Genomic DNA, 23,619 nt, shown 5'->3' with positions numbered 1-23,619 from the left:
GGGGATTAGGGTTTCAACATATGAACTTAGGGGCACATAATTCAGTCCATAGCATATTCATAAGCAAACATCAATTACGTAATTTCTTAGAATGCTGGCTCAGACCAACTGCCTCCTAATTTCATAAAAAGAAGGATGTCCCGTGAGAGCTGAGAGGCAACAACAGTGACTTTCTTCAAAGAGAAACCAGAAAGGGGTAGTGGGGAGTAGGCCTAGTAAGTTCTGCAGTGTCCACTGATGGCTAACCTGGGGGCCTAACATATCAGCTAATTTCCTTTTACAACCTTATCAACAGAAAGAAGGACATACCTAGATGCTTATTTCTTAATTCATACTCCAAATTATTTAAAGCATTATAAAAAGATCAGGGGCAAACCCTTAAAGCCAAACTGGAGAAAGGACTCAAAGAACAATTACGATGGCCAATCTTATAATAATTGGGATAAAACAGGTTAGTATCAATCATGGCTCTAGATTGATTGTTCTTGATAGAAAACCAATTACTTTTAATTAATTTAATTAGCAAATTATGATACATTTCTTAAAATAGTCTCATCGATAGTTTTATAAAAACATCAGATTAAGATGATAATCGTAATAGCTATTCAGATAATGTTATTTTCATTTAAAGCTGAAAGCCAGAGTGACCATTAAGACAAACAATGTAAATCTACCTATGAAAGGAGAAAAAAGAGAAAGAAAAATATCAGTGAACAAACTGGAAAAATAAAAAATCCAACTGTTATAAAATTACTGAAAATCACAGAGGGTCTCATTATCTTTTGATGTAAATTCTTGCAGGTTTATTTATGAACAAAGAACCACTACAATGAGCATTTATCTCCATCTGCAAATGAAATTAGTATTTAGTGGAAAAGAGGAAAAGAAATAAGGAGAGTTTTCAGGCTCTAAAGCTGTTTATTCAAAGATTTGCAGTTTATAGTGTGTGCGTGTGCACACCTATAAGATAATTTAGTTGTATAGGTGATTTGGTGATTTGGCAAAGAGCTCTTTGGTAAAAAGCTTTGGTTTTCCATTGCATTTGTTGTTTTTGCAGGCGTTGAAGCATGTAGTAAGGGTGGGGCTAGATTAGGAGTGGTGCTGGATTTTCACCATGTGACGGTTGTTATCTCTTGGGATTCCAGTTTCTTTAATCTGAAAGGAAGGGCTTGAACCTAGATGAATTTTGAGATCAAATTTTAGGGAGCATACGTTCAGCTGCTCTTTGCACTCCCTATTTCTTTCACAAAGCCCCGACTCTGCTCCCAAAGCAAACGTAATGAGAAGCTGTTAAGTGAAACTGCTGTTTGGGGGTTTTGGGCATATGGCCCAACCATGCATGAAAGCAATGATACTACAAAGTCATGGGGTTTGGAGGACTCAGGCATTTCTCTGTCAGAGAGCCCTAAGGCCAGAATAGTCTAGAAACTCCTCCAAGGTCTACTGCTGTGTCTGGTATGTTACCAAGCTTGTTCTCAACATCTCTATCTAATAATAGATCTTTGATTTTTTTTTTTTTGAGGCCACAACATCTATACCTTAAAAAACAAAACAAAACAAAAACAAAGCTGAAAGACCAGGTTTTTTTCTTACATTAAAGTAAAATGTGTTTCACATTTTATGTGTTGGTCTTGGTCCAAATTAAATAATCTGGTAAAGTCATTAAAGGAATTTAAGACTTTAAATACTGTTCCTCATTGGTCCTCTTCTCTAGGTAAGCTTTACTACCTAAAAGAGCTTATTTTTAAAAGAGCTTATTTGGGTACAAAAAGTGTCATAAACCCTTGTTGCTTGACTGCAAATTTTGTCAAATGTTCTGCTGTTGCCTGTACATCCCGACTTCTTGAATCTTGAAGGAACGTTTGGTGATTAATCAGTTACTCCCTTCCTTTATGGTCTAAGACAGCTTCTCAAAGACAAACCCAGAGGCCCAATAAGGATATTTTGTCTTTAAACTGTTATTACTTATCTTTTATATGTTAAAATCTAGCAGAAACGCAGTTAAGAGTTGAAACATGGCAAATCATCTTTCCCCTCCCCTGTAGTGGATGGAAAACAGATTATTCTTATCAAACTTTCCAATTACAACAGAACATTTTAGCAATTATCTACACATAAATATGCCTCATTTATGTCTTTTAGTTAGGTTGTAATGGTAGAATTAATGATAAACCATTGTTACCAGATGGCTAGAGGTGTGTGGAATTAGAGTTGTAGTTTATCTTAGGCGTACTCTAACATTTTTTTCTTTTTTCTGCAGCTGTGTGGTACCTCAATCCTGGCAGTAGCAATTTGGCTACGAGTAGGAAAAGATGGTCCAGAGGTAAATAAATACAAGTTTCTCCGCTCCCAAAGAAGTTTATTTCTCTTATAATGATGAAAGTAATGACAGTAATAATAATAAAAAAATATTTCTATAGCATTTCCTTAACTGCCTCATGTAATCATTTGTGCTGATCTGTGATTTTATAATTTAATTAATCAAAATTACCCACTATGTGCCTGGCACTGTGCTAGGCATTGATCAATCCTTCTAGAGAATGGAGATGTTATTCCCCTAATAGGAAGATGGCAATGAAAGCGGAGGTGGGAAGGGGCCAAAGCAGAAATTAGCCTCCTTCGTTATTTGCTGAAGCGCAGCCTGAAGTTATCTAGAGGATATAGACCACCTTGCCTCCCCACCAAGAGCAATGTTTGTACAAGGTATTGACAATAATTTAGCTGATTCCCAAGATGGGGTAGTGATCCAAAAGAAAAGAAGGTGAGAAGTTCTCTTGGAGAAGAAGAATTTGAATCTGTGTTTTAAAGGCAGCAAAGTACAAAGATAGTTGGTAATTGCTCGGGGCACTTGGTATTGAGGGTAACCCCTTGTAACAGCAAGAGGCTGGTCACCGGTGTAACTCAGCAGTTGACTGGTGATGTCCAGCCTCCTGACATCAAGATAAGATTAGCATGATCCCCTGTGCCCCAGCACACACCGTTCCATGGGTGGCAAAGGTCTTACCAAGATTTCTGCGGGTCTGGAGGAAGTTTAGTTCCTACAATTAATTCTAGCTCTGGTCTTTGGATTCCACACATACTGTCTCTGTTCTGTACCACAGTGTCACAAGTGTGGAAAGAGTGTGTGTGGGGGGGGTGGGAGAAGGGTGAGCATGTGGGAGGGTTGGTCTGTCAGTTTCACTTAACACGGTGCCTGGCACCATTTCCTGGCTCCGCTGCTTCCATTCTCCCAGCTGGCTTCTTTACAGGGGCGTTCCACCCCGCAAGTTACCATTCTTATCTCATGCAGGGCAGTTACCTTGTTCTTTGTTATCTGGGCTCTTAACACTATGCAGGCTCACATGTACTCCTAGGGCCCTTTTGAAGTATTTACCTAAATAAAGTTTCCCTCTCTAAGAGGAATGTTGATTCCTATTTAACAATTATTAAGATATTATTAAAACCGAAATTAAGGTAATGCATTTCCTATTAAAACTTATACCACGGTGCAGTTACATGCCATTGGACATAGCCTAGTTGAAAGAAATATTAAAAGCAAAAGCAAATTGACATCTGTTCTGATTCCCTTCTTAAAAGAATTGGTTTTTTTGGACTTTTTTTTCTTGCTCTCTCACTCTGTTTCTCTCCTTCTTTCTTTCCTTCCTTCCTTTCTTTTTTCCCTTCCTTCTCTCCTTCCCTCTCCCTCTCTTTTCCCTTTTCTTTTTCCCTTTCCCTTTCTTTTATTTTCTCTTCTCTTCTTTCCTTTCTTTTATTTTCTCTTCTCTCTTTCCTTTTCTTTTCTTCTCCTTAAAATTTGCTTTCTACCATTAGAGAACCCAGAGAATCACAGTGGCAATTCACTGCCTCTTTATTCTGTTCCTCACCATGGTGAAAAAATTGAATGGGGGATAGGTGTGGCAATAGTTGGTAACATTCTAGTCCATCAGGGTTTCATTTGTTGTTCTATAGTGATATAAATATATCTGTGACTTCTTGATGCCCTTGGACTCTGGGATTTGAGTCCTAGAAGAGTATTTGAAGATTCTTAGAATCATTTAGAAACTGATGTTTGACTTTGGGACTCATAATTAAGCACAGAAATGAAAAGCTATTGATTTAGACGGTGCTTTGGCCTTTTTAAGATGTGTATGCAGCCTGTATTTTATTTTTAAATTTTATTTTATTTCTGTTTGATACGGGAACATTTTATTTCCCCCCAGTGCTTCTGGTAAACAAACTTGGTGTTTAGTCTAAGAAATCACACACATTGAATGTATTAAAGAACTGTTGTCCTTGAGAGGGTGTTACTATGAATCTGGGGATAAGAGTGACTTAATAGAGCTAGGCAGCATCTTTAGTTACATTTTGACTCTTGTGCTCTGTCAGCCTCTAACCCTAAACAAAAGTCAGTATCTTCCAGGACGATTTTAACCAGCTTGACTTACCTGAAATTGGCTTGATTTATTTTTATTCAAAGTCAGTGACAAAGAATCAAGACTGTGCAGAAAACTGAATTTTACTAGTGGAAAAACAGAAGAAGAAGTTTTAGAAGGAGAAACCTGAGCGCAAACACAGAAAACAAGGATGTCAGGATGTCTTTATGAACATCTTTTAGCAAAGCTTTTGGTGCTAAAGTGTCTCTTAGGGATGTCTTGTTCTCTATCAGGATGAACTCAGCCCTGCATGAGGCAAAATGTATGCACAACCATCCTTGTCCCAGGAGATCCTTTAATATCCAAAGAAGACCCTCAGCCCTCTTCTTCAAAGTTCAGCCATGTCCCTTCCTGTAGAAATTCTCCCCTCGTTCTAAGACACACACAGACAGTGTTCATCCAAGACAGCTTTTAAAACTCTGCTGTCTCTCCCCCGGAACAAATACCTGAACTCAGATTTCTATTTTCTGAATAAGAATAGCCACTTGTTGGGCTGGACTTGAAGCAGTGATCCTCAGGTAGCCAACACATTGCTTTCTGGACACTCTGGCAGTGGGTCACTGCCCAGATCAGTCTCAGAGAAGTGCCTCATTACCTGCCAAATAAGTGCTGGCCACACTATCCAGGTCTCACTGGTAGGTATTTGACCTACTGTTTCTATATCTGGACTGACTAACCAAGTCTTCATAACTCAGCCATTGAGGCTTAAACTGTCTTAGATACCTTAGGGTTTTCCTGCATTGGCCACAATGTACTAGTGAAGCAGTCTTTGATGGTGAGTAGATAGAACGGGGTTTCTAAAGCTGCTTTTCTGGTTTTTTTTTTTTGTCATTACCTATTTTGACTCAGTTACCATGCCTGTTTATTAACGAAACTGATTTCTTAGCTCCAATCTTAACAAGCAAACCAACAACAACAACAACAAAAAGAAACAGAAAACCTGAAAAAGAGACAAAAAGAAAATCTTTAGGACATAACCCAGCTTTCTAAATATGTAAATTGAAACATTATCTGTAGGCATAGACTCTTAGAGACAAAGGAAGCCTTAGGTATCACGGAGGCTGATACCTTTATAAGGGAGAAACTGGAGCCCAGTAGGGTTAGTTGACTGTTCTATGGTTAGAAACTTCGTTATTTATAAAGACTCTGACGGGAATATAGATTTCGGTTTTTGGTGCTCTCACAACTTTAGCATATTCCTTCCTCCTGATTATCAAATAAAGGTTTTGTCTAGGCTATGAGTTGATTTAAAAAGCCTTTAAAAATGTAAAGATCATGAATAGTAGTGTGTGTTTGTTTGCTTGTTTTGTTTTTTATTTTGGTATTTCCTGTTAAAGGAGCTGGTCTACACACTGTGCAGCAGATTCCAAGAGGCAGTCTCTGAGCTAGTGTAAGACCTAGTGGTCTACCTAGAAATAGCCCAGTAGATAGAGGTCATAAGAAGTAGATGGGCTACACATAGCACTCGAATATAACAGAGGCACAAGGTTTCACTTTTTAATTGTGATTTACTTCTGGACATATCTGTAGAGCAAGAGATAGATTGAGGCCAGGTGTTATGAAAGTGATGAAGAGTATACATGTGGGGGAGAGAAGAACCAAATTATGCAGAATGGGTAGCCCAACCCATCATAATGGGCCCTAGGATATTTTCCTCAATATCGCATTACTAAATAGTCAGTCAAAATAAAGAGTCTCTGGAAGACTCTATAGACTATACTTCCTGGGAACAAGGAGATAGACTTGATGTGGAATATTTGAAACTAGGCTTATTTTATTTTCTTAGTTTAAATTTTTGTTTTTTTTGGCAAATGTATAGACCTATGTAATCACTATTACAATCAAAATGCAAAGCATTTGTATTAACTCATAAAAGTTCCTTCATATCCCATTGCAGTCAGTTCCTTCTTTCCTTTATACTCTGCTCAAAGGCCACACTGCTCTGATTTCTATCATCATAGCTTAGATTTACCTATTCTTTTTTATTTATTCCCCAAATGGATACTTTTAAAAATGGAAATATAGTTGATTTACAATGTTGTGTTAATTTCTGCTGTACAGCAAAGTGACTCAGTCATGCATATATATTTTTTTTCATATTCTTTTCCATTCTGGTTTATCACAGAATATTGAATATAGTTCCCTGTGCTATACAGTAGGACCTAGTTGTTTATCCACTCTCTAGATAATAGTTTACATCTGCTAATCCCACATTCCCAGTCCTTCCCTTCTCCACCCCCCTCCCCCTTGGCAACCACAAGTCTGTTCTCTATGAGTCTGTTTCTGTTTCATAAAAGTTCATTTGTGTCATATTTTAGATTCCACATATGTTATGTCATATGGTATTTGTCTTTCTCTTTCTGACTTACTTCACTTAATATGATTATTTCTAGGTCCATGCATGTTGCTGCACATAGCATTATTTCATTCTTTTTGATGGCTGAGTAATATTCCATTGTATATATATATATATATATATATATATATATATGTATGTATATACACACACACACACACACTCACACACACACACAATACATCGTCTTTATCCATTCATCTGTCTATGGACATTTAGGTTGTTTCCATGTTTTGGCTATTGTAAATAGTGCTGCTATGAACGTAGGGGTGCATATATCTTTTTGAATTGTAGTTTTGTCTGGATATATGCCCAGGAGTGGGATTGCTGGATCATATGACAACTCTATTTTTAGTTTTTTGAAGAACCTCCATACTGTTTACGACAGTAACTGCACCAACTTACATTCCCACCAACAGTGTAGGAGGGTTCCCTTTTCTCCATACCCTCTCCGGCATTTGTTTTTTTGTAGACTTTCTATTGATGACCATTCTGACCTGTGTGAGATGGTACCTCATTGTAGTTTTGATTCACATTTCTCTAATAATTAGCAATGTTGAACATCCTTTCATGTGCCTGTTAGGCATCTGTATATCTTCTTTGAAGAAATGTCTATTTAGCTCTCTGCCCATTTTTTGATTGGGTTGTTTGTTTTTTTGTTGTTGAGTTGCATGAGCTGTTTGTATATTTTGGAAATTCATCCCTTGTGAGTCGCATTGTCTGCAATATTTTCTTCCATAGGTTGTCTTTTCATTTTGTTTATGGTTTCCTTTGTTATGCAAAAGCTTGTAAGTTTGATTAGGAACAGTTTGTTTATTTTTGCATAGATTTACCTATTCTTGAATGCCATATGAATGGTATCATACAGCAATCACTCTTTTGAATATGGTTTATTTAGCTCAATGTAATGTTTCTGAGATTCACTCATATTGTTGAGTCTATCTGTTTGAGGAACTTAGGCTTTATAATTTAAATAATTAAACTGCCATAAAAACATGTTTTGTGATACTACTGTCAGGTATAAAACACAAAATATGCAAATCAAAGATCACATCATGGGTGAAACTACCGGTCCTTCTAAGCTTTTTAGAATAATTGATGTTTTAAAAGCCTATTTCATTTCTTCCATCCAACATCCAATATATCATCTTCAAAAAATATAAAATTGGAAACATTATCTGGACAAGTAATACCTCAATAGAATAGAATGTAAGTGCCTTGAAGGCAGGAATTTTTGCTTGTTTACATCCTTGAGGTATCTCAAGGTCCTAGAACAGGGCCTGGCACAACACTAGTTACCCAGTGGATATTTGTTGAATAAAAAACATCAAGAAAAGGGATTTTCTGTCATTGATCTTTTTCATTTTCAGATTCTCAGTCCTGGGGATGCTACCATTAACCCCTATATTGCTGTGAATATCTTGATTGTTGTGGGTGCTATCATCATGATTATGGGTTTCCTGGGATGCTTTGGTGCCATGAAAGAAAACCAGTTCATGCTTCTTTTGGTGAGTTTTCCCAACAAATCCCAATACCCAACCTTCAGACTTTAAGGATTATCTCCCATCCCCATTGTCTGTCAAAAGGACTTGCCAAGATTGATGAAACTCTCCCACTTTTGTTTAGAGGGTTTGGTTATGGAAGCTAATATATTTATCTTAGGTTAGAGGATACTGTGAGAGAAGACAAACTTTAGTTATTCATTCAGTCATTCATTCAATTACTGAGTACCTGCTATGTGCCAGATACTGTGCTAAAAGATACATAGATATGAAAACAATTAGAACCCATTAGGGAAGACTGACAGGTAAACAATTAGCAACAGTGAAGGTGGCCCAAGAAGAGAAGGGCAAGGATAGAGAAGGGAGCTTTCAAGCCAGAAGCAGAAGTGAATAAGGTGTTTGTATGGGTGAGTGTGTGATGAGCTTTCCAGGGAGAGGACCTGGCAGTACAGTGCTAGCATGTTTGGAGAACTGCAATGCCTTGGGTATGGCTAGAGAGTGCAAGGGCTATTTTCAGTAAATAATGGAAGATGGGTCTGGGTGTGGGCTACATTCAAATCACAGTCCATGCTAAGAAAATTGTAAGGGTGTGAGATAATCAAATTTGTCCCTTAGAAAGCTTCAAGGATAGATTGGGTTGGGATAACCCACAGATATTCACTTTTAACACATATAAAGTAGAAAATAATAAATGGGTATAGAAAAAAATATTAGAAAAATTCATCAAGTATTTACTAGATAGAAATCTGACATGAGTTTATCAGAGCTCATCTAAACTTGTTTCTCTGATAAAAGTAGTATTGTGTTAGTCCCTGAACAAATAATTTTTAACTGATGGTTGATTATGAGGGAAGGTAAAGATAGAGTTTTAATGGGACTCTAATGGCATCCCTGGTGGTTGCTTTTTGATTAATAAGGCCTCATTTGCAATTTGGGGAATTTAATTACTTGAGGAGCTTGTTTTAACAAAAAATCTAATTTGTGGGATCCTCCAAAAGTAGGATTCAGTAGATCTGAGGCAGATTTCAGGACTCTATATTTATAACAAGACCCCAGGTGATTCTAACAGTGATAGAGACGTTGTTTTGTATTCAGTTCTGAAGTTTGTCTTGAAGTTTGAGTTTGTGTTTGATGAAGGACGAGAAAGATCATATTCAAATAACTTCATCTAAGTTTTCAAACTTCCCTCCATTCAACATCATACTGATGCATACAGTCCTATCAATCGATTTTAGTTTTAACCATTTTCCTTAGTCAGTCTTTGGAGAAAATGTTTCTGAGTAGTAATGACCCCAACTTTGATTCTTGAGGCAAAGGCTGGAGTAAATGAGGAGCATGGTTAATACTCCAACTGTAATATGATCCCAACTGCAGAAAGAAGCATGGTGCCAAAATGTCCCTAGATGTTACTGAATGTACTGGGTATAATATATATTCCTTTTCTTTTCTTTCAGTTTTTCATAGGATTGATTCTGATCCTACTTCTGCAAGTGGTGGCAGGTATCCTAGGAGCTACTAACAAATTTAAGGTGTGTACACGTATGATACTTATAATCTTGGAAAAGTCTGAAAAATTGACATGCTACCTTCTGGCACGAATAATTTAACAATACTTTTCAATTTTCAGACTGAACGTGCTCTGAATGAGACTCTCCAGGCTAATGTACATCTTTTGAGTGCAACAAATGAAAATGGAAAACTATTCCAGAAAGCCTTTTCTGAAATTCAAGAAGAGGTAATTAGAATTTGTAAGTTATCTGGAGAGTTGGACATAGTTCTCTGTTTACTTAATTTTTAACAGGTGTATTCTTTAAAGATTTAAAAATGTCTCTCCCTTCTGCAGATTTTGACTGATTATTCTGTCACTATGCCATAAGAAAAATCCAGGAATATTTCTAATTTTTTTTCCACCTTCTCACGAAGTTCTGAGGCAGCTTAGGACAGAGATTAAGAAGATATGTTTATGAAAGATTAAGCCTCAATTGAACCAGATCAATAAGGGTTTTAATATTTACCATTTAGAAGGATAGTGTGTTTGGGATGCTTGGAGTTTCTCTCTCTCTCCTTCTCTGCCTCCATGCCCACCCTTCTCTCATAAAATGAATTATAGCTATCATTTATTGCTACTTAGTGGGTACCAGATTTACATTCAGTAGCTCATTTAATTCTCACAACAACTCTATGAGATGGATAATATCGTTATCCTCATTATCTTTATTAGACAGATGAGGGGATTACGACTTCGAGAGGTCTGACAGCTAACAAGTGATGGGGTTGGAATTTGAATACAGATCTGTCTGACTCACTAATTCTTTTTAATCAGTACAGTAGCCCTTCCCGTATATATGTATGTATGTATGTACTTTGGCTACTTCACTGTCTTCAGGGTAAAGTCAAAATTTGGGCAGGTATTGAAGGTATTCTACTATCTGGATCCTACCTAATGTTTTAACTTTACTAAATACTACTCCATGAAGAAAGCACTCTAGTCCAACCAGGTTTGTTTTCTCAGGATCTCTTAAACAAATCTGCCTTCCTGCCTTTGCATCATTCCTCATCCTTGGAATGTACTTACTACTTTTCTTTCTTTACAAATACTACATGTGCTTTGAGGTTTGACTAAAGTATTGCTCTGTGAAACTGCTCCCAACCACACCTTCTTTACTTAGAATTTCCATCATATTGACTACATGTAGCATTTATTTCACATACGTCATAGAAATCCTCCTAATCTTAGAGGGGAGCTAGATTTTACAGGACATTTAACCTGACTTCTCATTAATTGAAGTATTTTATATTTATGTTCATACACTCTCTACTTAAATATTGAAGAGCTGAAAGTGTGCCCATTTTTGCTCATTCCATCCCATTCCCTTTACATCTAAGTCTGATGATTAATGTGTTCTTTCTTAATTTGAAACAAAATCTTCCTCCCTAGAATTTATATCATTTAGTCCTAGTTCTTCCTTCTGGAATTTCAGAGGAAAAAGAAAATCTACTTCTACATATTGCAATTTTTTCTTTGAAATTGGCTTCTTGTATGACTTCTAAAAGCTTTGATTTTGAACTTGTTTCTTGAACTATTTGTCAGATGACATTTTTCCCAGAGCATTCCCCAGTTCCTGTTTGGATAGACCCCAGCTTGTAAAAATTCTGCTTAAAGCATCATTTCCAGGAGCTGAAACCTGATATGAGTTAGTCGCTGTTTAACTTCCTCTGTGTTGTGTTTTTCCTAGCTCCCCCAGAGCTGTATTCCTTGATCCTCTCTCCTCCAGGATTATTCCCACTTTAGAGTCCAGATTAATCCAGGTTTAAAAGCAGGAAGAATTTAGGCAACTCAGTTTCTCCACTGGGTGGGACCAAGTATCCTTGATCTTCCCTGCTTGCTGATCTAGGACAAAATGTACTACAGGTAACCACTGGGTCTCTGGGTTGGGTCCTGCATCACACTTGTTGCGCGTTGTCCCTGGTATCCAAGGTCTTAGTGCCAACCATAGCGTTTTAAATGTTCTGTTTGATGTAGCACAATTCTGAATTACTTCTGCTCTTGTACACAAATTCTGTGCCTGAAGCTCCTTGGGTTCCTAAGACTATGGTTCTCTTTTATTGTCTATTCTGTTTTTGTTTGTTTGTTTGTTTTTTTAAATGTAGATCCACAAGGATTTTCTTTTCTTTTTTTTAGTAATACCTCTTTAGAAAAAGAATCCTACCCCAAACTCTGGCTGGGTGACCTGGGGCCCCATCACACCTAGACAATTTGTAGATACTAAGTGGCTTTCTTTTTGGTTTTCAGGGAATTCCCACAGAAATTCTCTGCTAACGTACTAGTGGAATGTGCCTCTCTTGAATTCTTAGTGATGACTACTTGTCTAGAGATTGTTGTATCAGTCACTGAACAGTGCCTTGTTCATCCAACTGCTATCACACTTTCAATGCATCCTGACCAACCTCTTCCCCAACTGCTCCCACATCTGATCTGGTGACTAGATATTATACCAAGTTTAGCCTTTCTACCTCCTGCTCTGTCTTCTTTGTGTCTCTATACCTCCCTAAGGAATACTGTATTCCAAAAATGGATTGATCTGTGAGTGTATATAGTGGGACATATTCTTTTTGATCTGGAGTGTCTGTATCAATATCATTCAAGATTACTTAATCAGAAAGAGTGAGCAGTTAATTATGTCTACCATGGAAACAAGAAAGGAGGTTGTTTCAAGATTACTCTCTGCTAATATTGATTGACCTTGAGACCATCAGAAATCTCCGGCTCTTTGTCACGTGAATGTCTAATGAGTCATACATTTGTACAAGTAAATCTTTGAGCTAAAGCTCAAAACTTTATATCTGCCACAGTTGAACCTGTTAGTTTAAGTCCATTGTTTGAACTATTTTTGGAACTCCATTTTGTTCTCCAATGTATTAATCATCACTCTCAGCTCTATATCAACTACAGAGTTGAAAAGATACTTTCTATAATGTTATCGAAAGTACTGATATCAATGTTGAACAGATCATGTTCATGTGAGAGCACAAAGGAAACAACAACAATAAACACAAAACAAAAACAATGATGACAGTTAACACATGCTGAGTACTTTCTACAAGCCAGGCATTGGGCTAAACACTTCATATCTTCACATGGGTATTCTATTTTTATCTTTCCAACAACTCTATGAATTAGATACTATCATTAGCGACTATTATTATCTGTATTTTACAGATGAGGAAACTGTGGCACAGAGAGGTTTAAGTAACATGGGTAACGTGGTCACCAGCCAGTAAGTGAAAGTCCTTTCAATAGCCTACCATTGCAATGCATTTGAGTCTTAGAAAAACACCCAGTCTTGGTTCTATTTTCTTCAATTTTTTTCTACCTTTCTGCATGAGAAGTTTTCTCTCTAATTAAAGCAAATAGGGCAAGATGAGACAATGACCTCTCTCTTTCATCTAATAATATTATGTGCCATTACTCTGAGTCATTGGGCTTATCCCTTTCTTGTTTTACTTCCCCAAACATGACCACAACTTTCCTTAGTGTTTCCCCATGTTTTGGTTTATTTTGAGCCTTAACCTTCCTGACATTATTCTAAGAGTTTCATTCATCATTTTCACCCCTTAGCTGTTGTACAGATGTCCGTGTAAAATTCAGTCTCATGGAAGGCCCACTAAGCATATTCTTTGGCCTTTGAGATGCCTCTCATTCTTTTCCCCCTCTCCTCCAAAAGTGATCAAAGGTCATGAGATAGAAATTTCACTTTTTAAACTTCTCATCTTTTTTGAGTAAAAGTTCTTTAAAGAGATCTTGACTCTCATATGAACTCTCTGGAAGCTTCTTTTCTAAGACCTAAGAAGCATAAATCTGATTCTGCCCCTCTCTTTTTTCATTAAAAACTAGAAGGTGAGTTTTTTATATTCTCTCCAAGACTTTAGCATCTGAAACTCTATTTTTTCCTTCATTAATATGAAGGCCAAAATGGAAGATTCCTTCATTTTTGTTTCTTCATTCAGGGAGTTAGGTGAGGTGACTTATACGATATTCTAGCATAAGCAACATCTTAATAGTGGTTTCAGAAGAATGTGATTCAATGTATTGACAATGTTTTTGTCTTCTCTCATGACTGTTTTTCATATCTAATTTTCATCAAACAGTTAAAATGTTGTGGTTTGATCAATGGAGCTTCTGATTGGGGAAATAATTTTCAATACTATTACAAGTCATGTGAATGTCCAAGTGCATCAGATTCTTCTTGTACAAAGTATGATGGAAAAACTATTTACCAACAGGTGAGAACAAATCAAATTTGGCACAGTAAGTGCTTCTGTTGTTTTTTTTTTCCACAATGAAAGTCTCTACAAAATATTTAATTGCAGCAATTACAATGGGAATCATGATATAAAAGTCCCAGGAATTTCCCAAATAAAAAAGGAATCCTTATTTAAAGATAAAAGTAGATATAAAAAATGAAAGTATTTTATTTCTTCTATGAGTGTGGCATCATTTAAATTCAACTTTAGTAGATCAAAGAAACATTCTACTGCAAGGGGAGGCAAAGTACAAGCTAACAGATAAAAGTTTATTTTGTCCTCTGTTTGGTGACTTTAATCATTGTTCTCCTCTATTTTTCTATTTTAACATAGGTCTTAGAAATCTATATTTTCACTTTAATTTTCAAAGTAAAGCTTTCTTTTTCTAATCAAAGTTTCTCTTTCTCAAGTAGTTGTATTGGGTATAAAGAAATAACTTGGGCTTTAGAGGTTTCCACTCTGGTTGTTAAGTGTACCTACCAATTTGCCTAATTATTGCTCCAATTGAGAAGTTGCCTCATGTCTTTAAAGTCAATTGAAAAACTTGGGGGATTTCCCTGGTGGTCCAGTGGTTACGACTCTGCACTTCCACTGCAGGTGGCACATCCCTGGTCAGGAAACTAAGATCCTGCTTGCCACTTGGCGTGGCCAAAAAAAAAAAAAAAAAAGAAAGAAAAACTTAGGTTTGTCTTTCATGTGTTGTAGATGACATATTTATGTCACTTGCGAATGTTAATATGTGGATGTTATATTTCTTATTATTGCTTAATTCATCAAATATTTATTGACCACTTCCTATGTACTGGCCTTTTACCAGCTGCTGGAGATCCACTCCTAAATAGGGCACAATGTCTGCACTCACAGAGTGAATGCTCTAATGGGGAAGAGAGAAAGATAATTAGGCAACTTCAATCCAATGAACTATTGGTATTTCTTGGATAGGACCAGGCACAAGATATGATGGGACCCTATTTAACTCAGTCTTTGGGGTTCAAGATACAGCTTCCTGCAGGACATGATATGTCTCTTACCATAGGGCTTTACATAATTTGTTCCTTCTGCCTGGAAGGAAAGTGTACAGAAATGACAGTTGATATTAATGTTTCATTTATTTGCTGTTATTCTTCACTGCTTACTAGGTGTCAGACAGACCCTTGCTGGAATCAGACATGCTTGTGGACCCTCTAGGAGATTATAGTCTAGATGAGAGGGAGATACATGAAAGCTATTATAGTTCAGTGAGTTAATTTCTGTAAACCCTAAAGAGTATTTTCCATCTAGCATTGGTTTAGTAATGGCTACTGAGGCTAATTATATGTTAGGAAATAGAAAGTATCTCAGGGAAAACATCTCACCTGTTGACTATCACATCCCTTTTACTAATTTTATCAAAATAAAGGAGACTGTTCTGAAGGGAAATTGCTGTTACTAGTATTTAAAGTAACACATGGGGGAGAAGTTATCTACCAGATTACAGAGCTACCATGTCTTTTCATCATCAAAGTAATATCACTAAAATTTTTCATTATTAATTTTTATGTTCCTCCCTGCTCTCCTCCTCTCTATGTAATTTTAGTGACACGATATCCACAAGGAGGAGGGGAAATAACTATGGTGTAAACAAATGTAGTTTCCACTTAGGATAATGAGGAAATTAGTAAATTAAATTGTAGATTGCTATCTGTGTCCTGTTAAAGATTCAACTCAAAGATGTGTTTCCTCAGGATAGATTTTGAAATGCCCTAGCATTATCCTGAAAAATAATAGATATTCCCTCCAAATTCACACACAATTCAGCTGAAGATAGACTTATAGCTGCACCAGTTTCCCAAAAGGAAGATCATAAATTCATGAAAGACTTCCATCTGCCTTGTGTCACTTGCAAGAAGTCTGGAAAAATAAGAAATCTGGAATGGCCATAATTCATATTTCTTTTTTCCCCCTCCCTTTTGCCAAGATAACCTGGTTATCTAGAGGGGGAGGGGGGAGAAAACCCCTAAAATATAATGAATGTGACTCAGTAGATACCATTAATCTCATAGTTAATCTTAGATGATGTAATAATTTCCTCTAATGTTTACCACTTTGGATCAGATGAGAATGGAGAAACCCATTACATTCAGGAATGAAGGGGAAGAGACTGTCTTAACCTCACGGAGAACTTTTATTTTATTTAACAAATAGAAATATTTTGTTAGCCCTTTGCACATATAAGACCATCATAGGGATGATATATTTTCTGGCAATACAGACAATAACACTATTACATTGTATATTATTTTTCCATTTTTAAAATTATTCATATAATTTACGATTGTTGAAATTTTTAGGTCTGGTCTAAAATATGTTAGGCTTGTAATTTCATAATGGTTTGAATAAATGTTTAAAAATGTGGCAGAGAGACAAATTTCTAAATTCTCTTTTTTGTCTAAAGTAAGAGCATAACAGTGGACATAATGATTATTTTTCCTTTTTAAGGTAAAAATAACCCTGACACATGTTAAGGGATTTTTGAAAAAAACCTTGTTTTAAAAATGAAAATGTAGGGACTTCCCTGGTGGCTCAGTGGTTAAGCACCTGCCAATGCAGGGAACACAGCTTCGATCCCTGGTCCAGGAAGATGCCACATGCCACGGAGTAACTAAGCCTGTGCACCACAACTACTGAGCCTGCACTCTAGGGTCCGTGAGCCACAACTGCTGAGCCCGTGTGCCACAACTACTGAAGCCCGCGTGCCTAGAGCCTGTGCTCTGCAACAAGAAAAGCCACTGCAATGAGAAGCCTGCGCACCACAACGAACAGTAGCCCCTGCTCGCTGCAACTAGAGAAAGCCCGCGAACAGCAATGAAGACCCAACATGCCAAAAAATAAATAAAAATTTTTTAAAAAATCATTTAAAAAAATGAAAATCTACACTATAATTAGCTGAAACCTCAACCAGGGAACTCTCTGCTGCAGGTTACAAACCTAAAAAATACACAGTCAAGGTGATAACAGCCCTGAAATGAACAATCAGAAGTTAGGATAAAATGAGTATTTATAACTAAATAGCCCTAGATCAGTAATTAGGTAGTTGAACCAAAACTTTGTTCCTCAAATGCTTCCTAATGTATGAACAAACCACAACAGTTATAACCTTTCGGAGGGGGGAAGGAGCTTGGAGTGGTGGGAATAATCCAATTCCTTTCTGTTGAGTATGTTCCTTGATAGCAATGTAAAAAGTTAACCCAATAAATAAAAATTTGTACCGTACTAAAATAAGGTCAAAATTTGACTAAAAGTAATTTTTTAATGTTTTTAACAGTCATGCTTTTCTTTGATAAGAGGCTTATTTTCAAGACATCTTTCCATAGTTATTGGACTAGCGTTTGGACTGGCAGCTGTTGAGGTATAGTATTACGTTGCATTATTAATTCTTTGTTTATTCCCTTGTTTGCTCATTAATTTTTCTAACAAATATTTATGAAGAGCCAAATAAAAACCAGGTGCTTCAGAAAAGCACTGGGTACCAAGTGCCCAAGGCCCAGCATCTGCCTCTACTGGCCTTGGGTCTGGGGAGGGGATTATAGTCTTAGGAAATTGGCAGGGCAGAAGCTATTATTTCTGAATGATCTCTCTCCTGGGGGAAGAAGTTGAATTAATTTCCACACAGTTCTTAGTCCCAGATATCCTTTTCCCATTGAAAACTAGCACAAGGGTTAACGTTTCCTGAAGTTAGAAGAAGCACCAAACAAAACGAAAACACAAGCTTTACAAGTTTTTATCCCTCTTTCTGATTTTGAAACAGAAAATAAAAACTGAGCTCAGGAGTGTGGAGAACTGTTTTCCTGTTATTCTAGTCTAGAGAAATCTAACAAGTTCTAAAAACTAGACAGTTGACTTTGATTTTCTCACTGTAAGGACTATGGACTCACTTGGAGAAGTTTTTAAGGACGCTCTGCTTGAGGTTTCTGCATTTACTCTCATCAATTTGATTATTGACTTTGAAAAAAAAAATCCTGTATAGGATTTTTATCTTGCTAGACTCTTCTGGCATGGTGTTTTCAGAACCTGAAGGATTTTTTTTTTTAACGTGGCCTGAAATTCTTTGCAAAAAGATGAAATAAAACTATTTCAGGGTAGTGTTTTTGTAATCATCCCAGATCTTGCTAACTTAGATATCAAGGGAGTCAAATTCACTCACCAGTCCACGTCAGGGCATTGGCAAGAATCCTAACGATGTGAGGTGTCTCCCTAGTTAACGCTTCTGCGGGCTGGTTTGCTCAGCTAAGTGACTTCTACTTCACTCTCATGAAATATTGTACAATGGTCTCCTTGGGTTTTCTTGGTAGCTTTTACCTCTTACTTGTGCCACATCACTGTCAGAGAGTAATTTTAGCTGAGATGGAAGCAATTTAGTGTCCTAAGTGGTCATTTAGGTTCCCGGTGGAATTTCTCAGCCAACCATAAGAGAAAGGGCTGTAACTATGGGCAGCAAATTGGGCTATTAAAGCATGACCTCCTTGTAGCCCAAGCGAATAGGTCCAAATATGAAGCATTTTCTGTTGGTAGATGCGGCTGTCTTCCTTTATGTCCGATATATGACCAAAGTCAAATGGTGCTGTGCATTAGGTCTGTTTCTCTCAATTCTACCCATTGTAAAATGTCCTTTGTTTCTCTGCTTTGTATTTTGGGTTTATGCTAATTTAGAAATATGAGTTAAGGGCTGTGGATGTAAGTGAGCAATCACACATATGTACTCACACATCCATAAACTAAAACACACACATACGTTGGTAAAGTAGACTTTAAACGAGCCAGCTTTAAATGAGGTATTCAGGGCTTCCCTGGTGGCACAGTGTTTAAGAATTTGTCTGCCAATGCAGGGGACACGGGTCCGGGCCCTGGTCTGGGAAGATCCCACATGCCGCGGAGCAACTAAGCCCGTGCGCCACAACTACTGAGCCTGCGCTCTAGAGCCTGTGAGCCACAATTACTGAGCCCGTGTGCCATAACTGATGAAACCCTTGCTTCTAGAGTCCATGCTCCACAACAAGAGAAGCCACTGCAATGAGAAGCCCACATGCAGCAACGATGACCCAACACAGCCAAAAATAAAATAAATTTATTAAAAAAAAATAATTGAGGTATTCAATGTAAGTGTCAACATAAGTGTCACATTCCATCTTAGACTCAAATTCAGACAATTGACTTTGGCCACAACCCACAGATGCTTTTAAGAAGCTTCTCAAAAGCAAAGCCAGGGAAAAAAGGACATAATCAGCTGGGAAGATTGATGTCTCTCATATCATAGCGAAAGACATTGCCAAGAATCTAAAGACATCTGATGGAAAATAAGATTACAAGAGGAATAGCATTTCAGTATTTTATGAAATTGGTGTACTCCATGTGTTTGTTATATATTTAGATATTCTATTGGTTCTAAAGATATATATATATATATGAAAATACCTTACTGAAAACCTTTCATAGAGGAATTTTTAGGTATAGAATTTACATGGTAATATCACAAAATATAACCATTTCAAGTTATGCCAGTTAAGTGTGATTTCTAGACTTTATGTAGATACGATAAATAGCTGGTTCAAAGAACTGTTTGAAATTCCTTTTTCGTTCACTCTCTCAATAGAAAATCTGCCCTCCCTCTGGGATTTGAAGAGAAAGAAAAATCATTTCGTATTCCCTCTCATTGTTACTTAAAAATATAGCTTTGAAAATAGTCTCTTGATAGCTATTCTGTAAAAACGTATCCAAAAAAGTCCATCAGTCTGTCTTACAGTCTTAATACTAGTTGCCTAACACTTAGGCCCGTCTACGTTCTCTGTTCCCCAACTTCAAATTCAAGAAAACATAAAGATATATAGACAGAAAAATACTTCTAATAAATATTTTTAAGAAGTAAACAGAAGCAAATATCTCCCTGCAGAAAATACATTTAAACTATCTCCATAGAAAAATATCACATGAAAAAAACCACCCTCTGACGTTTACACCTTTGGCGTTAGTCTGTTTAGGCATAGGCTCTGATGGAATGGCCAATAGTTATTGTCAAGGCTCTGTTAAGAACATATACCTGAGGGATTCTTCTCAGGTAGGATGCTAGAATTCTATGCAAAATGCTTTATTTTGTAAGAAAATGTTATCTATAGACACTGGAATTCTCATTATTCTGCATTAACCAGACTATCATATCTCTCCTTATTTGACTACAGCAACTTACAAGCACAAAAAATGATCAGCACTTTCTCTCCTCACTTTAATTAAGAAAAAAAAAAAAGCATTGACACTGATAGTCACTACTTTGTACGATAAAAGTTATCCTGACAGGAGGTCCCAGGAATGGACCCAGGAATGGTCCCAGGAATGGAGCAGTTAAAAGAGAGAAAAAATAATTTTACATTTTTTAGATGGCTTCAAAATATGGGGAGCACGTGTACATTACTTAGCAAGTTTATCCTGAGTCTTAGCATACATTACTATAGGATGAATCTCTTTTAATTATTACCTATTTTTACGAACAATGATACATTTTCTTTTCAGAGGCAGTGAAATGCAAGAAAGTATGGTATTAACTGTCTAGTCTGCTGATGCAAGCTGGGCTTCTATTTCACGGATGTGACAGTGAAAGATGATAGCTGCCTTATCCCACTGTTTTGCCCATTTTCATTATTCTTTCCTGATACTCATCTCCCAGACTTAAGGCTTGGGACCAAAGCAAAAGACTAAATTATAACATTTTCTCCGGTCATTCAAAAAGAATGACTTTTAGAACATTCTCAATGAAAGTCATTATTTTTGCAAAGAATTGGTGTCAATATTTTTTTTTTTAATTTTTGATATGCACTATTTTTAAAGTCTTTATTGAATTTGTTACAATATTGCTTCTGTTTTCTTTTTGGTTTTTTGGCCACGAGGCATGTGGGATCTTAGCTCCCGACCAGGGATCGAGCCTGCACTCTCTGCATTGGAAGGTGAAGTCTTAACCACTGGATGGCCAGGGAAGTCCCTTAAAATTTTTTTTATTTTGAAGGAAAAAATATTGGGCAGCAGTTCTCATTTGAAAGGCATTTCCGGGAAAGAATTAGTAAGCAGGACATCTCCATACAGTAGGAGCGCTAGAGATGACTCAGCCTAAATGGCATCTCATCCTCTCCCTGACTCCCCTCAGAGGAGGCTGGTGGAGAGGAAACTTTCTATCTGCAATACACACAGGTTCTGTCATTTCTACATCAAAGCCACAGCATGCCACTCACCGACTTCAGAGCCAATTAGGGCAAGTGCTGGGGTCCCTCATTCTTGGGAGAGCCACTTAATGAGATGGAAATTATGCCCCAGATTTTCAGCTGTACGTTTTCACTTCAAAGGAAATTCCTGAATGATGCCATTCCCCTTCAATTTAGAAGCTTTTTAAGAAAAAGTTTACTTTTTCTTTCATTCCTCTTGGCGATGCCTAAAAATATGGCAAGAGAAATTCTAGACTCCTTGATTTTTATGTGGATGATCTAAACCAGATGATTCTAAGCTTTTCATAGAAGCAGTAGGCATCTTTAGACCCAGAGGCCTGAGTTCCCCAGAGTTCCATGGCCATGCCCTACAGAAGGGTGTGTGTATTCCAAAAGGGTGGGTTGCTCCAGTGACAGCTGCTATTGCACAATCAAATAGGGCCAGTTAGAGGCAAACTGCTAGCTGAAAACCCTGATTGAAACATAGAAATACTGAGCGCTTTCTCAATGTTAGAGTCTCTAATTTCCCAGGAAGAGAGATGACTTAGATAAATAACATTCGAATTGTCAGTAGCCAGAATCTTTTCATATATAATGTTCTTTTTATTTATAATATCTCTAGTGTTTTACTTTAGATTCCATGTTAATCCTCTTATTTTATTTTCTAGGTACTTGGTCTGATATTTTCTATTGTCCTGTACTGCCAGATCAGGAAGAAATAAGTCTGTGGATGTGTCAAGTCATCATCGGTCAAACCCCTTTAAAATTTTGCTTCTGATTTGTAACTTTAAATATATGAGTGCTGTGTTAAGAGCAGCTGTCCTATTAGAATGTGTCATTTAGCTAGATCACAGAGATCTTCCAGTCATAGTGAACATATTCAGGGACCCAAGGAAATTAGATGAATGTGCATTTTTCCTCAAAATAAAAGTAACATTGTTTACATTGATGCTTTTTCCTGTCTGATCATTGTGTTCAGGTGGTACTGTGCTTAAAGCATTCATCTGGAGCCACCCAGTGGAATAATAATCTCTAAGTAACAGGACCATAGTTAGTTAAGGCAGTGCGTCTTGGCTTTTCAGAAGCAACACTGTCTTGCATGATGTATCAACCATTGGTGGTAAGATCGAATTAAGCCTCATGTTGGAAGGTTAAGAGTGGCCCAGCTAAAACAGTCACCGTCTCTTGTCTGTTTATGCCAGAGTCTACTAATGGTGTTTCTTTTTCTCTCTTGTGAGGACAAGAAGATCTGAATGCTGCCTTTCCAGCCATTGAATCTCTGGTACGTCTCTGAATCTTCCTCTGGGAAATAGTTATACGTGCTTTTTTCTTTGTAGCTCTCACAGGCATTTTTACATTTTACTTTATATCAAGGTATAATATACACACAATAAAGTGAACAAATCTTAAGTATTCACTACCTGGATAGCAAGCACTGTCCAGATCAAGATACAGAGCATTTCCGGCACACCAGAACACCCCTTCATGTTACGCCCCGGGGCGGCTGGAGTTGGAGCTCACCGACTTGCCAGAGCAGACTATATACATATATATCTCTTCCCAACTTCGTGCTCAGTGACATCAAGTTGGTAACTTGAAATCCACCACAAGTATTTACATCATAGAAATAGGCAAATTATATAAAATCAGGGCTTTTTTCGGAGTGCTGGTTGTGAAACATTTACCAGTACACCACTGCCCTTCTCAGCAAATACCTCCCCAAAGGTAACCATTCTTCTGATTTCTATGACCATAGATTAATTTTACTCCTTCTTGAACTTTCTATAAATAGAAAGTAAAGTCTGCCCTCTAGCTTCTTTTGCTCAGCATGTTGTCTGTGAGATTCATCTGTATTGTTTTGTGTCACTTTAGTTTATTCTCACTGCTATGTAGTATCCCATGCTATATGAATATATCACCATGTATTTATCCATCCTCTTGTTGATGGACATTGGGTTTGCTTCCAGTTTGGTGCTATTGTGAGCAAAGCTGCTATAAACATTCTTTTACGTCTTTTGGTACGCATATGTACTCATTTCTAGGTAGACATGCAGGAGTGGAACTGCTTCGTATCCGTATACTGTAATTAGATTTCATAGAGTCTGTAGATAAATTTTATAAGTGGCTATCTTAATCTATACTCATAGTAGAAAAGTATGATAGACTCAGCCACCTCTTCTGAGGAGGAAGAGGAAGTAGTTGAAATAGATCAGAGGAACCAGGGAGGAGCAAGATCTTGGGGGAGCCCTGGGCTAGGTTAGGCAACCCAATTCTCTGCTCCCCTATTCATGACAAATATAACTATCCTTTTCTGAGCATGC

At 37.2% G+C, this 23,619-nt stretch overlaps 1 protein-coding gene across 1 annotated transcript; it reads left to right on the top strand.

Moving 5' to 3' along the window:
• Positions 1–418: 418 nt before the first annotated feature.
• TSPAN8 (tetraspanin 8) lies at positions 419–22,020 on the top strand. The gene is made up of 8 exons (XM_007109646.1): positions 419–451; positions 2,261–2,323; positions 8,139–8,276; positions 9,725–9,799; positions 9,898–10,005; positions 13,920–14,054; positions 17,380–17,463; positions 21,967–22,020. The coding sequence occupies exons 1-8, from the start codon at positions 419–421 to the stop codon at positions 22,018–22,020; spliced, it is 690 nt and encodes a 229-aa protein (XP_007109708.1).
• Positions 22,021–23,619: the final 1,599 nt, after the last annotated feature.

Source organism: Physeter macrocephalus, chromosome 6 (genome assembly GCF_002837175.3).
Source record: "Physeter macrocephalus isolate SW-GA chromosome 6, ASM283717v5, whole genome shotgun sequence".
Taxonomy (NCBI): domain Eukaryota; kingdom Metazoa; phylum Chordata; class Mammalia; order Artiodactyla; family Physeteridae; genus Physeter; species Physeter macrocephalus.
The sequence above is the reverse complement of the archived record's forward strand: the minus strand, read 5'-3'. Positions and strand labels throughout refer to the sequence as shown.

Excerpts from the sequence above, each read along its gene's own strand:
- TSPAN8 (XM_007109646.1), top strand. The coding sequence starts at position 419 with ATGGCCAATCTTATAATAATTGGGATAAAACAG. Across the intron at positions 452-2,260 it reads TAATAATTGGGATAAAACAG|CTGTGTGGTACCTCAATCCT; the intron begins GTTAGTATCAAT and ends TTTTTTCTGCAG. Across the intron at positions 17,464-21,966 it reads TTGGACTGGCAGCTGTTGAG|GTACTTGGTCTGATATTTTC; the intron begins GTATAGTATTAC and ends TTTATTTTCTAG.